General features: G+C 34.6%; 1 protein-coding gene across 3 annotated transcripts in view; it reads right to left on the bottom strand.

Annotated features, from left to right (window-relative positions):
• LOC145680714 (C2 domain-containing protein 3-like) overlaps positions 1-16,147 on the bottom strand; it is a 138,674-nt gene that overhangs the window by 25,355 nt on the left and 97,172 nt on the right. For all 3 annotated transcript variants that reach the window (XM_081751646.1, XM_081751645.1, XM_081751647.1), the window contains exon 12: positions 8,513-8,721. In XM_081751646.1, the coding sequence (XP_081607772.1) occupies positions 8,513-8,721 (209 nt within the window). The remainder of the gene's footprint in view (positions 1-8,512; positions 8,722-16,147) is intronic.

Raw genomic sequence — 16,147 nt, 5'->3', positions numbered from 1 at the left:
GAATTTGAAAGAGATATACACATAAGTGATTGATCTATTGTGTCTCAGTACAGAATAACCTCTCGGAGGAAGAACTGAAATGAAACGAAGTCTTTAAGTATCACAGTTATGCCTTCTAGGCTAATGAACGGCTTCCTGTCCTCGTTAAGAGTGTCTGGAAATGGAAGAAGGAACTGTGATTCAGAATTGGTTTCAAACGATGTACGTAGGACAACGGTATCAGGAGACGTGCACAGAAACATAACATGTAGTATCCAAAAATACATAGGTCACAAGTGATGAACGAGTGCACAAGGGAATCTCCTCTTGACAACAGGGACAGGGGTTCCCACAAATAACGTAAATACAATTTGGAAGAAAGGATTTCCTCCTCGTAATATGTAATTCCGTGCATAGAAGCACCGAAAATGGACGAAACATGAGCTATTGTGTGTGTTGCATAACGATACAAAGAAATGCACTGGGATATTATACTCGAAGTATTCGTTAGGTGGAAGAGAGGATATTTTCGTACGGCCTGTTCCTCTCCCTTTGAGTTGGCAAACAGCCCCTTATCACTAAGCTACGAAAAATTAATTTGCTATTGAGAATATTCTAAAATAATATCCTAGAGTATCCAACTTATATTTTGATTTTGTTGCTCTGGAGAAAATTTTCTGGAAGAATGTTTGGTGAAGTCATATCGAAAAAGGGGAAAAAATCTTTCGACGCCCTAATATGTATCATGAAACCAGAAGGAATACCTGGTTACCTGCACAAAGGAAAGAGCACGTGACTCTTTTGTGTACACATAGCAGTACGCACGTAGCTCATACAGGGTGTCTACTAAAATTCCAAAATGAAATTTCGTGACCTTTTCTTTCCCAAACCATAAAATTTAGTAACATTCTCAAGAGGGAATTTGGGTACGAATTAGGCCGAATTTTCATGCATGCAATAGAACCCTGTTTGGCAAGCGATTTGGTAGCGTCTAAAGCCGACCATAGACATTTTTGGTGGTGAATTTTGATGTTTTATAGAATAAAATTTTCCAGCCTGTACTTACATTTGAACAGACAAAAAAAATTGTGACCAAAAAACTAAATTTCGTGACTTTTTCTTGATTTTCATGACCGTTTTCTGATTTCCTGACTTTTTCGTGACATTCGTGACCGATAGACACCCTGATTAAACAATGAAAATAAATTAAATTTCTAGTTAGCCTAAAGAAGAAGGATGATTAATAAAAATGAATTATTACTGCATAATCGTCAGAATAAGAATGTAAGAGGAAACGGAAGAATCCTGAGAAAACCAGCGAGCACAATGCTGTCCACTACAAATTCATGTAGCCTGGTATCGAACCAGGAACTAACCGTACCAGAGTGAGCTTCCTACAACTTCACCAAAATACAGAAACATGTACTAAACACTTCAAAGACAAGCCACCGATTTCGAACCCGAAATATCCCATTTGTAAAGCAAGAATCCTAACCTCTAGCCCACATCAACTCGGCAAAAAGCGAATTTTATTTCTGTATGGTTGGAATACTTAATGGTACTACTATGCCATCAATATCTATTTCACATTAACTTTTTCTAACCTTATAAATTTTTGTCGTATTTTAACTAAGTTTCCTGACTCCGCATTTATTTTTTTTTTTTTAATATAAAATTATTCAAACAGAAACTGTGAGTGTATATGCGTTTCAAGATTTTGTCTTGCGTAAAATTTTTATGTTCTAAATTTTGTATTACTGTTCTAACAAATGTCTAGGAAGCCCAGACTTTTGTTTCCACTGTTAAGTAATAACTGAAACTATTGGTTGCAATATATTAATAAGATCGAAGATAGAACCTGTTTCTTGGATGCTGGAATTATATCAAAAAGCTATTACTCGGTATGCCTTACTATTTTTGTTTTATGGGGATGAGGGTTAAAACCGGAAATCGCTAATTTGAACCCATTCCGGATGGAATAGATGGTTAAGGGAGGAGACAGAATCTACTTTTAGAAAGCTGAATCAATCAAAAAAAAAAAAAAAAAAAAAAGTATCTCGATATCCCTTAATGTTTTCGCTCTATAGAAATAAGTACTGAAACCGAAAGTGGCAGTAAATTTCAACAAGTTCCTGTTTTGGTAGATTGTTGCTGGTTGTGATGGTATGTTCTCTTGATACTCTGAACCAATTGCAAAAAACACCTTGTCGCTGCATATTACTATTTTTGTTCTATAGCGAAGTTGAAAACGGAAATCGTAATTTAAATCACTTCCATTTTGAATACAAGATTCATGGAGAAGGTGGAACCTATTTCTGGGAATTTGGATCAATTGTAAAAGCCTATATCTCAATCTCTCTTACCATTTTTGCTCTGTAGAATTCTATATTGAAGTAGTAGTAAACTTTTAGTTACTGATTTTGACCGTGTTGCGGGTAGTGATGGTATGTTTTTTTGAAAACCAGAATAGTTTGCAGAAAGCACTTGTCGCTACCTAATATCATTTTGTTCTATGGCGATAAAGCTGAAACTGGAAATGAAACTTATTCTTGGGACGCTGAGTCTATTGCAAAAAATCAAATCTCAATCTCTTACCATTTTTGATATAAAAATTAGTACTGAAACCAGAAGTAAATTCCAACCACTTCCGGTTTTGGTGGAGTAGTGTAAGTTGTGGCGATATACTCTCTTGGGACACTGAATTGATTGCAGAAAATCGCTTGCCCCTATCTATTACCATTTTGTTCTATGTCAATGTGTCGAAACCGGAAAAAGCTAATTTGAACCACTTCCAGTTTGAATAGATGTTAGTGGAAAAGGTGGACCCTATTTTGGAGACGGTAGATTGATTGCAGAAAACCGCATCTCGATATCGCTTACCGTTTCTGCTGTGGAAATCAGTATTGAAACCGGAATATTAAATTTGAACAATTTCCGGTTTTGGTACGGTGTTGGGGATAGTAACGATACATTGTCCTGAGACACTGAATCCTTTTCCAAATACCATTTTCATTCTAAAGAAAAAAACAAAAGCTGTAACCGAAAATAACTAATCTGACCCACTTCCGGTTACAATAGGGTTAACAGAAGAGACGGAATCTATTCTTGGTACTCTGAATCGATTGAAAAAAACACATCTCGATATCTATTACCGTTTTTGCTCTGATACCTGTCAACAGACAAAGCAGTTCTATAAGACTTCCGACATTCATGCACTGCATAGTTTGGAACTGAAGATGTCGCTTCATTATATTTGTTGTTGAAGTCCAGTGTTATCATTCACCATCCAGACTATACGAGATGGTAGTTGACAACTTAAAAGTAACTATAATCCGAACATCTGTAATGTGTTCAAGTTTTTAATGCTCTCCCGCCGGGTATAAATAAATAAAAGAGTTGATCGTTAACTGCATTGCATGTTTTTAATTTTTCGTGTCACTGTAGCTATATTTGTATGTTTTAATAAATGTACGTAATTCTTACAGGACTCCGCGCTATTAGGAGAACGTCATGTTTTTCTCATTTTTTTTTATCGGATGAACAGTCCCCTCCCCCCGCCCCTTTCCCTGGAAACAAATACATGGACACCCATGTATTTCGGCAAGTGCTAGCTTAAAAAAAAAAAAAATACTGTTACAATTAGGCGCTGAGTGATAATGTATTACTACTGAAATCAAGAAATGAACCGGAATGAAATAACAGTGTAATAATGACACAAACGTAGAGACTAATTTAAACTAATAGGATTCTACATAAACGTGAAAGTTTGTTTCGTGGCGTATCAAAATATACGGTAAGTTTTATGTATATTAAAGCATGCATAAAATTACTCCATTAAGATTGTATCTGTTCAAATATAAAGAAATATAATATAAAAATGAATTTCTAGTTTTACGTTTAACGTTATGGCCGATGTTCTCAATCACAAACTTGGCTTGGAATTGAACCAAACATACATCGCACCAAAGGTCAGCGCTGCCCGCCACCCTAACTCATCCTCATCCTAGTCTAATGAATTTGGTTAAAAAAAAAAAAAAAAAAAAAAAGCAGATAGTCTTGTAGATGGCTGTTATATAAAAATATGATACTTAGAAGCGGTTGGAGCTTTTGAATAAAGGATGATCAATGATTCGTCATCATTGATTATCAATGATTCTTAATCAATTATGTTTTGTGACCTTTAGTAAGTGATAAATCAATAAAATAGTTACATAAAGGAATGAGCTGAGTAAAAGAGCGATGATTTTTTTCAATCGGCTCTACAAATTATTATAACATTTTCTGCCACAACAGGCCCCAATTTTTTTCAATGATTGAAGGTAATTTGATGATGCTGATTCGATTGAGCTCTGGTTCGACCTCGAGAAATAACCGCAGCCCGATCAAATTTTAATTAGCTCTACAAATGACATTCCAGTATGTATTTTAACTTCTATTAATAAATTTAGAGCTCGTTCGGATTTAACAACTAGTTCATTCTTCTCGGCTTCCATCAATTCGATTCCATCCTTTTTAAATGTATTAAAAGTCTTCCAGTTATCACCGTCAATCTTTTACCCACTTTTTGTCATTCGGCCTTTCCAAACTTTTTGCCACCTTGAATCCAAATTAGCCTAGCTTCTGTTTTGCTGAGAGAAACTCGGGCTCGGGGCCACGGTTTTCAAGCGGAGGGGATGGTGGCAGTGGCTTGGAAGTAGACGGAGATAGCACAAAGGTCAAAGACACATTTGGTGGTGAGACCATGAAGCGGATTAATTCTTGGTGTCATTAGGTCTATGGGATTCAACACAGCGCCTCACTCTGTCAGGAAAAAAAATCTAGTTGACCTTAAACCTCGAGTTTGATCGAGTTTCGGTCACTCCTCGAGGTGGAGACCGAGCTTAATCTAATCAGCGACCTCAAATTAATTTTATTTATTTTTTTAAAAAGTGGCAATGCTTGCCCCACTTTAACCGAATTTCTGATCATTTTCTCGAGTCCACCGTACTATATGAAACACATTACTTTCGCATTAAAATTTCCACAAATGAAAGAATTAAATGAAATTTTTTAAGTTTTACGTCCCACGATTATGCACGCTAGGCTAAAGGAGACGGTGATGATGAGAAATTAATGAAATGGAGGAATGAAAAAAGTGGGAGGAAACGGGAGGACCCCGAGAAAACCCACGCACACGGTGCTTGTCCACCACAAAATTCACTTGGCGTGAGATGGATCGAACCTAGGACCCCAGGCACAAGAGATGAACACTTTACCACTGAGCCACCGTGGCCCCAAATTTCCACAAATGATTGACTCGTTGGTGTTTAATTGGGACGTCAGCAGGGTTGAAAAAAATCACGATTTTTATAAAAAAATAATTTTTGTTGATTTTTTAATTTAAATCACTAATAGTAGATTTTTTAAAAAAAAAACAGTAAAATATAATTGTTCACTTTTGTTATTTTGTTTTTGATAAGTTACGGAGGTTTCTCAGTTTCTTTTAGTTAGACTGAAGAGCAAAATTGGGGGTTTCCCGATATTTATGGTGTGTTTTCTGAAAGGTGTTTCTCATACGTGACAATTAGTAGTCAGGAGTAGTACATCACTGTTCTCTTAAATTGTAACAGTGGGTGGTCACCTTGATCTCAGGAGTTCAAATCCGAATGATTGAACGAAAGAAAGACAACGCATAGCTTTTTTTTTCTTTCTTTAAATCCGAATTCCAACTGTAAAATGCAAGGTATGTGGCTCAGAAATGCAAGATCTTGTTATCCAGCTGAAGAAACATTTAGAAGTGTGCAAAGCAGAAGAACTAGTGGAAGATTCTAGGGGTGACGAGAGTGACATTAAAAATTGGCCAGTTTTGTTTAATGTATGTGAAGAATCTATCAAAAATAGACAAAATAATATAACAGAAAGCGAAAAATGTAACTATTAAAAGAAATGTAGGACACGTGGTCCAAACTCTCAAGCCGATCTCTGTTGCATTGGACAGAATTCAAAGAAATGAAACAACATCTGACGCTGTAGGAATATGGAAGTGTCTAAAAGACGCACTCCAAGACGAAGAAATAGAAAATAAATATGAAAACAGGTATACGGAAGCATTAACGCCTCCCTATTTCTTGGCTTACCGATCCGAAACAGCGAAAATTCAAATTAACTGCCGAAGGAAACGATTTAGCTTTGAAATTTGCTGAAGAAGCTTATGGTGGTACTTCTCTACTGCCCATGGTAATTAAATTTCAATCGAAGTCTCCTCCTTTCTCTAGCGTGATTTTCACCGACTAAGTTCTACAAGGTATAACAGCCATTGAATGGTGGAAATCAAAAGCAATTGTGCTTGACATGGAAATATGAAGCCAATTATGCAGGTGTTTAGAAAAATTTGCATTGCACTGCAGAGTCAGTGAGTATATAGCCTATTTTATATTTTTGTTTATAAAATGAATAATTTTTTACTCTTCTATTTTTACTATATCGTAATAAATATCAGTATCTTTTTATAAAATGATAATCAGTGTCGTTTTATATAATGACATGTGTTCATATTTCTTGTACGCACTTACATTTACCTATGGAAGAGGAATAATCACTACATATATTGTATAGGCAATTATTTAATTTTATTTTGTTACACTTCACTATCTTTCGCTTAAAAACTGTAAATGTATTCAAGGTAAACTTGTATATCACGTTATCAATATTGAGTATGACCAACATAATACAACACTATGTAACATGGTTTAGTAGTTAGTAGAAAGTAGTTTAGCACAGGACGTAGACACTGCCATAAACGAACAGCTTGTACAGAGTGTCTACTGAAATTCCAAAATGAAATTTCGTGACTTTTTCGTGACCTTTTCTTTACCAAATCATAAAATTTCCTAACATTTTCAAGAACGAATTTGGGTGCGAATTAGGCCGAAATTTCATCCATGCGATAGAAACGTACTTTGCTTGCGATTTGGTAGATAATTTTGATGGTGAATTTTGACGTTTTATAAAACCAAATTTTCCAATCTGTACCTACATTTGTACAATTAAAAAAAATCGTGACCCAAAAGCTAAATTTCGTGACTTTTTCGTGACTTTCATGACCGTTTTCTGATTTCGTGACATCCGTGACCTATAGACACCCTATCATAGTACTGCCACTAGGGGCATGATGCCTTTGGTCGCATATTGATCGTTCCTTCTCGCGGAAGACTTCTTGCAGTTTTGTTACGGAATCGTATCAAATAGCGTGGCAGTGTTGTAGTAGTGGCCATCTATGCAACTTGAATAATACACACAGTCTGATGCTCTGGTGTTATGTGTGGAAATGTTGCGTGATAGGATACGAAGTGTTGTGTTCAACATTAGACGGTCTGTCTAGGTGTTCATGGTCGTATAAATAAAAATGAAAGTGACTATGTGACTTAATAACTCTTGAACCATCCGACCGATCTCGATCAAATTTTCAACATAGATGAGGTTCAAACCTGGGATGTTTATCATTTCACTTTGCTTCGACAAACTGAATGCAGTATTTTCGTTATTTTCGGAATCCTAGTTTGTTTCAGAAACGATTAAAATTTAGGATTACAGAACATACCAGGGATTCCAAAAACAACGAAAACATTGTATCAAGTTTATAAAGTATTTATTTCAAAGTAAACACAAAATCACTATAGTTAACGTTCTACACAATTTCAAAACAAAGATAGCAAGAAAAACTTAATGCTATATTTTAATAAAAGAAAGTAAGACTTAACTGGAATGCTGGCACCTTAAATAAGACCTGGCACACAATATCATAATTTCATAGAAATCTCCTACAGTGTAGTAATGGTTTTTCTTCCATAATAGTCACAGTTTGGATTTTGGCCAGTTAATATTAACAATAGCTACATTGATAGTGGTGGCCATTACAAGATAAGCTGTTCTTTCCTTTTTCATATGACAACAGATCTAATCTCATATACCATGTAAGATTAATTTTTATTCGTTATTATATATGGTATTTTATTTGAATGCCACTCATTCTAGCTTTGGAACTTCTTGTATAAAATAACAGACAAATTCTGACCAAAGCATATATTAACTAATAAATAATAGCGTTACAGTTTCGGCAAATTAACTTTGCCTTCATCAGACATCTAATGTGTCTGATGAAGGCAAAGTTAATTTGCCGAAACTGTAACGCTATTATTTATTAGTTAATATATGCTTTGGTCAGAATTTGTCTGGTATTTTATTATTTAATTTTAAGGAGGCATGAATAGTTTTGTCAACCCCCACATAACAGTTAATTAAAAAAAAAAATGTTATTCGCAAAATATGTTATTTCGTAAAAATTCAAAATGTCCACTGATTATAAGTTAAAAGCATGTAAAGAACTTTTTATATAACATGTATTAAGCCTCTTTAATTCTCGAAAAAGGATATTCGCTAATGTATCCGAAATATCGGACAGCTTTTACAGCTTCTAGGAATACAATTAGGTGAGTACTGTTACCTTACATTGCATGTGAAGGCAAGGGAAACCTAAAACACTACATGCACCTACCTTCGCCACAATTTTTTCTTGCAAGCTTGGATAATAGAAACGGCACCAAATAGAAAATACAATACCACCACTCTCAGAAAACAATGTACGAAATGAATTTTGCAAAGATGTATTTGTTGGCAATATTATAGTATGAGCATTCCGGAACTTAAACCATGGATCGGGAATGCAAACAATTAAATCGGATACATATTTCTTCAGCACCTCTCCTACAATAAAAAAAGAAAGAAAAAAATGAAAATTGTAAGTTTTATCTTTTTATATATTATTTTAAAATAGTTTGCTGTTATAACTCTCTAACAATACCTAGAACTTACTTTAAGTTTTATGCCTATTTGTAAATCTTCGTTTTCCTCTGAACTCATACTTCGGAATGGATTAAAGTTTGGAGAGTTTTAGGTTTGTTATAATAATAATAATAATAATAATAATAATAATAATAATAATAATAATAATAATAATAATAATTGTGCCCAAGTTTTCCTACTACTACTACCATTTGGATTTGTTATTACGTATAATTGTATAAATACGTTTAAACCTTTCTCTATCTATTATATTTTATGTAGATTCTTTGATCTGTGTTCTCAATAAGAGATGAAAGAATGCAATACATATACGAAACAGAAGTAGCTAATGAATAATGAAAGCACGTTACAAAAATGGAATTAACAGCAAAAGAAATGGCAAAAAAATAAATAAATAAAAAATAAATAAATAAAAAATAATAAAATAAAAATAAATAAAAGCCAGCAGTTTCTAAAAGTCTCATGGTGATCTCTCACTCACACTCATTCATTCATTCATTCATTCACTCTCTCTCTCTCTCTCTCTCTCTCTCTCTCTCTCTCTCTCTCTCTCTCTCTCTCACACTCACACACACACACACACACACACACACACACACACACACACACACACACACACACACACACAAAAAAAAAAAAAAAAAAAAAAAAAGCGAAAAAGACAAACAGACTTTAAAAAAGCCCTGGGTACAACACAATAAAAAAGACCACTTCCTTACCACCCACAATAATTGCATTTTGTCTAGGAATCTATCGTTCTATATTTCGGTCCGTTTTAGGATTTTGTTTACGAACAGTTACTTTAGAAGTGAGTGTTCTCTAGCTTCTGAAGTGACTGTTCGTGAACATGGTTCTAAAGCGGACCGACATATAAAATAGATTCCGAAACAAAACGGAATAATTGCGGGTGCGCGGTGAGTGAAATTTTTATGTTATTATGAGTTAACAGATTACGTGTGAATACGACGGTAGGTATGTGGAGATGATGACAAAGAATGTATAAACAAGAACAACGGTTAAGAAACATATAAGAAAGAGTAAAAATAGTGACATGGCCATATCCGGCCTTTCAAAGCATTTAAAAGAGAGGTCAATATAAAATTCAAAATATAGAAAATCTGCATAAATCCAAAAACTCTCTACATACACACAAAGCATTCCCAGTTCTAATACAGGTAAAAGTAACGTAAATAAAACGTGGGATGAGAGCAGTGTCGGATTATCGCACAGGCACACTAGGCACGTGCCTAGGGCGCCCAAGAAAAAATATATTTAAAAAATCAGTTATCGAGAAATCGGTCTTTGATTACAAAAATCACTTGATAGGCTTATTTTATAATTTTAAAAGAAAGCACTAATCTAATGTTGCACTTGCACTTTATTTTTTAAAAGTGCTGTGCAGTTTTGGTGGCAATAAGGCAAAGATTTCATTTGCTAAAGCGCTCACCTGTGTACGCACATTGTATTCGCATCCTTTCTGTTCTCTAGCAGATTAAAAAACTAAATTCTAAATCTGCTAGAGAACAGAAATTCTAAATCTTGGACTTGATATAAAACCTGCAGGGGACAAAACTACGATAATGCTAACAACATGTCAGGAGCTTACGCTGGATTACGGGCAAGAATTAAAGATGTTGGCCCTTTGCCAGAAATACATACTCTGTTGTGCGCATTCCCTAAATCTTATAGGAACTTGTGCCGCTGAGTTTTGTCGTGACGCTATTTCGTTATTAGGTTTACTGCAGAACCTACATAACTTCTCAGCCCCAGATAGAAGATGGGCAATTCTACGAAAATATTTGAAGCCAGGATCAACTGTTCTGAAAAGCTTGTCAGCAACTCGTTGGTCAGCAAGGGCAGATGCGTATAAAGCAATTTCCACATGCTACAGTGAAATTTGTGCAGCTCTGGAGCAAATTGCAAGTGACAACAATGAAAAACCACAAACTCGTAATGATGCTGATGATTATTGGCAAAAACTACAACAGTTAGAGTTGAGTTCATTTGGATGCACCCAATAAAAAACTACAAGCAACAGATATTGATGTGAGTGAAGTAACAGAAGTAATTGCAGGATTGGAAGCATATCTGCAAATCGTTCGTACGGAGTTCGATGCATACGAAGGGGAAGCAAAGAACATCAGTGTATGTCACGAATATCTTCATGACAAGGGACGGAGGAAAAGTAGGAAAACTGCTCCTGATGAAACAAAAGAGGGAGATCACATGTTTACAGGAAGAGAACGATTTCGTGTGGAGACATTTAACACAATTGTGGATTCCTTCATCTCTGAACTGTGCAGAAGGAAAAAGGCATACAACATGATAAATGAAAAATTTTATTTTCTCACAAAACTGGATAATGTGGACTGTGAATCCATATTTTGTGCTTGTCTTCCATATTTTTAATGAATTCGATTGGTATATTATCTATCTCAGTTGCCTTTCCATTTCTAATTTCGGATATAGCTTTTTCAAATTCATCCTGAAGAACACTAAACCCTTTATCGTCCTCGCCTACTTCATTTTCTACTTCATCTATGCCACACGATCTAGCAAAACCGAATGCATTGGTTCTCCATTACAAAGAAGACTTAAACAACAGTGTTTGAATGTATTCATTTCAAAGCTCACTTGAAAGTGTGTGGTGTAGCCATCAAAACCGCATCTGAAATGTTCAAGTACATTCGAACAAAGAAACTCGAAACCATCTTTACCAATGAAGATATTTGCCTAAGAATGTTTGTCTCTGCGCCAATTTCGAACTGTTCATGGAAGGATCTTTTTCTGTGTTAAAACGCCTTAAGAATCATTTACGGTCCAGAATGCACAACAAAATCTTTCAACTCTCAGTAAAATGTGTATTGAAAGCGAACTGTTAAGAAAGATAGATTTTGAACCAGTTGTTAGATTATTTGCAGACGCTAAAGCTAGGAAGAAGTGTTTTACTCTTTAGCAAATATTATACTATTTCCAGAACTGTTGATGTTTAAAGGTAGAAAGAGTGTGTTACCGTCCATATCGTGACACATAAAGATGTAGCCTATAACCACTAAGATTCAAAGCGTCATAAATGTTTGTTTTACGTAATGTGATGAACGGAGTTTTTGTATACTGATAAGTATATATTTTAAACATGACATGTGTTTTTGTTTTATGAGAAGTACGTAGGTGTATATTGAGGAAGGGGCACCTTACGTCAGCGTGCCTAGGAGCGCCAGAAACTTTAATCAGTCACTGGATGAGAGAGAAAAATGTAAGTATAAATTCTAACAAAACAACTTAATAAAATATTGATTATTTATTAATTAACTTATAAACAAATTTTATTAGGGTTTTTGGTTTAAAATATTTAGAAGCAAGAAATTAGCCATAACACTACATTTTGATACAAGACGAAATATTAAAAAAAAAAAAAAAAAAAAGTTAGACATGCGTGTATTATATCTTAATTTTACTAGCACTTCTCTTGTTTAACATTCGTAATTGGGCAGAAATGAAATAGCTAATAATATGAGAAACACAATCTTCAATCAACGCACATAAGTATTTATCTTAGACTTAGGAGGAACGTGGGAGCAAAAAAGTCACAGAAAATTCATCAATCTGATTTAAAAACAGAACACAGGAAAATGCGGTATACAACATAGAATACGTTCGTCAAATAATATTATAGAATATGTTGTAAATACTACTATTCTACATAACCTTCAATGTTCATACTTCCTACTGGTAATTTTTATATTTACTTAAATTAGGATTGTTATACGTCCCGGAATTGTGCCGGAATTAACATCTGCGTCCCGGCGAATCGAAAATAAATTTCGGGACTATAAATGTCCCGGTTTTCGGCGAACAAGATAAAATAGTTTTGTTGAACTTTTTCCCGAACTTATTGATAGAATTACAAATAGGAAAACTAAACGTTTCCTCCTAGAGAAACAGTCTTTGCTGTATACATTACAAGGCGGCGGCAATATTAGGGATATAACATTTTTAAGCAGCCTGACAAGTTCTACGACATTAATTATATTAATTATACAGGAAAGTGAGTCTCAAACATTCCTGTTTAAGATCTTACATAGTTACCCTGGCTTTGTTTGACCTCAAAATATATCGCTGGTGTTTGTTTTAGAAATTCGGTCATTCACATAAATGATGGTCAGTAGTTTGAGCAGTATAAACTAGTCGAAAAAGTGACAGAATCTATCGATATGGAACTCTACTTCAAATGATTTCTCAATGGAAAACATTTCATGAGGACGAGGTAGATGTTTCAGCATTTTCGTTTGTGGTAGAATTCGCCTTTGCTCTTCCCGGAACCAACGCCTTCGTGAAGCGTACATTTTCGATTTATAAATTCATTATGGACAGACGAAAGGAATAAACTGGACATCGACACCATTGAAGACTTTTTATCGATTCGTCATGTGTACAGTTTCCACAGAAAATACTTAAAGACAAGAGATTGCTTCCAACAACTCCATGATTCAAGCAAGTACTCATACATGAAAATGGAAAAAAATCTAAGTTTTACGTCCTACTGTTATGCCAGCTAGGCTAAAGGAGACGGTGATAAGAAATGAATGAAATGGTGGAATGAAGAAAGTGGGAGGAGACGGGAGAACCCTGAGAAAAACACGCACGCGGTGTTTGTCCACCACAAAGTTCACTTGGCAGAGCTGGGATCGAATCAACGACCTCATGCACCAAAGGTGAACGCTCTACCAGTGAGCCATCGCGGCTCCTACATGAAAATGGAGCAGGAATATCTCATAATATTAGTATTTATTTATATCAATATATTATTTTTTGTTAAATATTTTGTTTTACATTTACTACCTAGGTACATCACTGTAAGAAAGCAAATTCAAATTTACCTCTTTTCATTTCGCGCATTTTGAAGATGAAGGCATAGTATCTCAGATTTTCACTTTTAAAATATAGCTTTCCTATAACAGGAGTTAGAAACACAAGGTCTCTGACAGCTTGCAGCGGTGTTGTCACTGCTAACGTGTCAAGGCTTTTTTTCGATGCATCTATAATAGCAATTTAATTAATAGTTTAAGATAGAGTGATTGTGGTTGGTAACACCAGCACCTAGGTAGGGACTGCATTTTCCCTCCGCATGTGGTACAAAAACTTCAGAGACCATATCTTGTTGGCCCTGCTATAACTAAAATCAACTATCTTACACAAAAACATTATATATTGTTTATTAATCAAACAATTAAAATATATAACGTTCTTTCAGTGGTTGAAAACAATTGTTCTGAAAACAAGACATTTCAGATTTACCAAGTAATCACAATTTTAGCTACATTTTCAATTTTAGACCAGATTACGAAGGACTGATTTACTTAGAAAAATCCCAGTTATCGTTACCGCTTTCTCGCAATTCGGAAGATAAAAAGGAAAGCAAAGACGACATAAATTGGCTTTATAGCAGCTTTGCAGTAATATCAAATAAAGATTAGTTCACCTGTATAGAAATCAAGCATAAGGAACCCAATAATAAATAAAACTGTATAAAGCAAAATCTCTACTCAATGTTAAGAAAAAAGAAAAGAAAAGAAGTTAAACAAAAAAGATTAGAAATGAAATGGACAATCCACTATTACCTTTTTTTGTTAGCAATGCTTTCCATCATGAACCACAAAGCTTAGGAAGTCCATAAGTACATTTACTAGTTACATGCAGTGGCGGCGATTGGACGTTAAAAGTAGGGGCGCAAAACGATCTGAATATTTGTATATCAATGCTAATTTTCCTGGTTGTTTCTAACACTTTGTTTGACGAAAGTTTGTATAATAGGATACTATCTTTTTAAGTTAAAGTACCGTATATCGTATTTCATATTTTATTAAGTAAATTGACGAGAGCAACGCAAATAGGTACTAGCCATTTGTACCCTTAAACAACGAAGGTGTAAGAAGAGATTTGATTCCTTGCTCATGAACATCTTAAAATTCTGTCTGGAAAATTGTGTGATCAGATTATTTAAACCAAATTTGCAAAACAAATAAATAGAAAGGATAATATTAATCACAGTAATGAATAATGAGGCCTGTTTTGCATAAGTTATATTGAAACTGGGGATTAATGAACAACTTATATTTTTCATTGCACACATGCTATTTAATATACGTTATTACTAGGGACACGAGTTTTTCGCACTAAGAATTTGAAAATTTCGCGTTATGTCGCATTTTTCAAATAAAGTTTCGCATTTTATAGCTCTCGTGGAAAAGATATTCCTTGACATTTTTACAATTGTTACTTTCATTCATAGATCACTACAGAAATACACCATTAATTACCTAAAAACAAAATATAATAAATATTTCGCTTGGCATTGTAAATTTCACTTATAGAAAATTATACTTTTTAAAATCAAACTGAAGGAAAATCAGTAACTAAACCAACTATGAGTAGGAAACTTTTGCTGTCTTCTGAAAACATGTAGGCACAAGTTACATTTAAGCATTAAACATACGCATGTTACATGTTTACACATTCTTCTCCTTCAGTGTTGTACGTTTGTCACTTATCACTAGTCCATAGTTGGAAAAACATCTCACAATTGGCACTGTTTGTTGGAAGCCACACATATGTAAGTGTATTTACAACAAACTTCAATCATTACTTCAGAACTTTTGTCGATTCAAAACATTCACTACACTGCACTTTCCAGACAAATCACTTGTTGAGAGTTCATAGGCCACTTTGTAAAACTCCAAATACGGTACTTCATAATCAGATGCCTGCATTTTTGCGTAACGAAAACAAAGCTTTAACAGGTTGACTGCCATGAGCATCATATGTGGTGCTCACCTTATTTTTTTGTGGGGCCATGAGCACCATATGTGATGTTCATGCTTGATATAACAAATTATTAACCTATTCAGGTTCTTGAGTATCATATATGATGCTCATTGTCACAAATTACTGTGAGACCATGAGCATGACATATGGTGCTCGGCTCCCTTTGGTACATTTTCGGGAGAAGCAAAATATCGCGACAAAAATGTGATATGACTATCCATAATTGAGCCAAAGGTAAGAAGAAATTTATGGCTTCCTCACCCTCAAATCAACCTGTTAAAAAAACTTCCTTAACGCAACAATGTCTGGTTCACTACTACATGCAATTAGTGAAGGATCAAATAGCTTTCCTAAAGCATCATATATTTCTGTAGTTTGGAAATCTTTTCTTTGATATAATAAAATAAAAAAATAATAAAAAAAAGCTTCAAGAATGATCTTTCTGCACATTTCTGCACATTTTTAAAAAATCACATTCAACATTACCCCCCTCCTCCCTTGG

Source organism: Thermobia domestica, chromosome 3, assembly GCF_964235325.1.
Source record: "Thermobia domestica chromosome 3, izTheDome1.hap1.1, whole genome shotgun sequence".
Lineage (NCBI taxonomy): Eukaryota > Metazoa > Arthropoda > Insecta > Zygentoma > Lepismatidae > Thermobia > Thermobia domestica.
The sequence above is the reverse complement of the archived record's forward strand: the minus strand, read 5'-3'. Positions and strand labels throughout refer to the sequence as shown.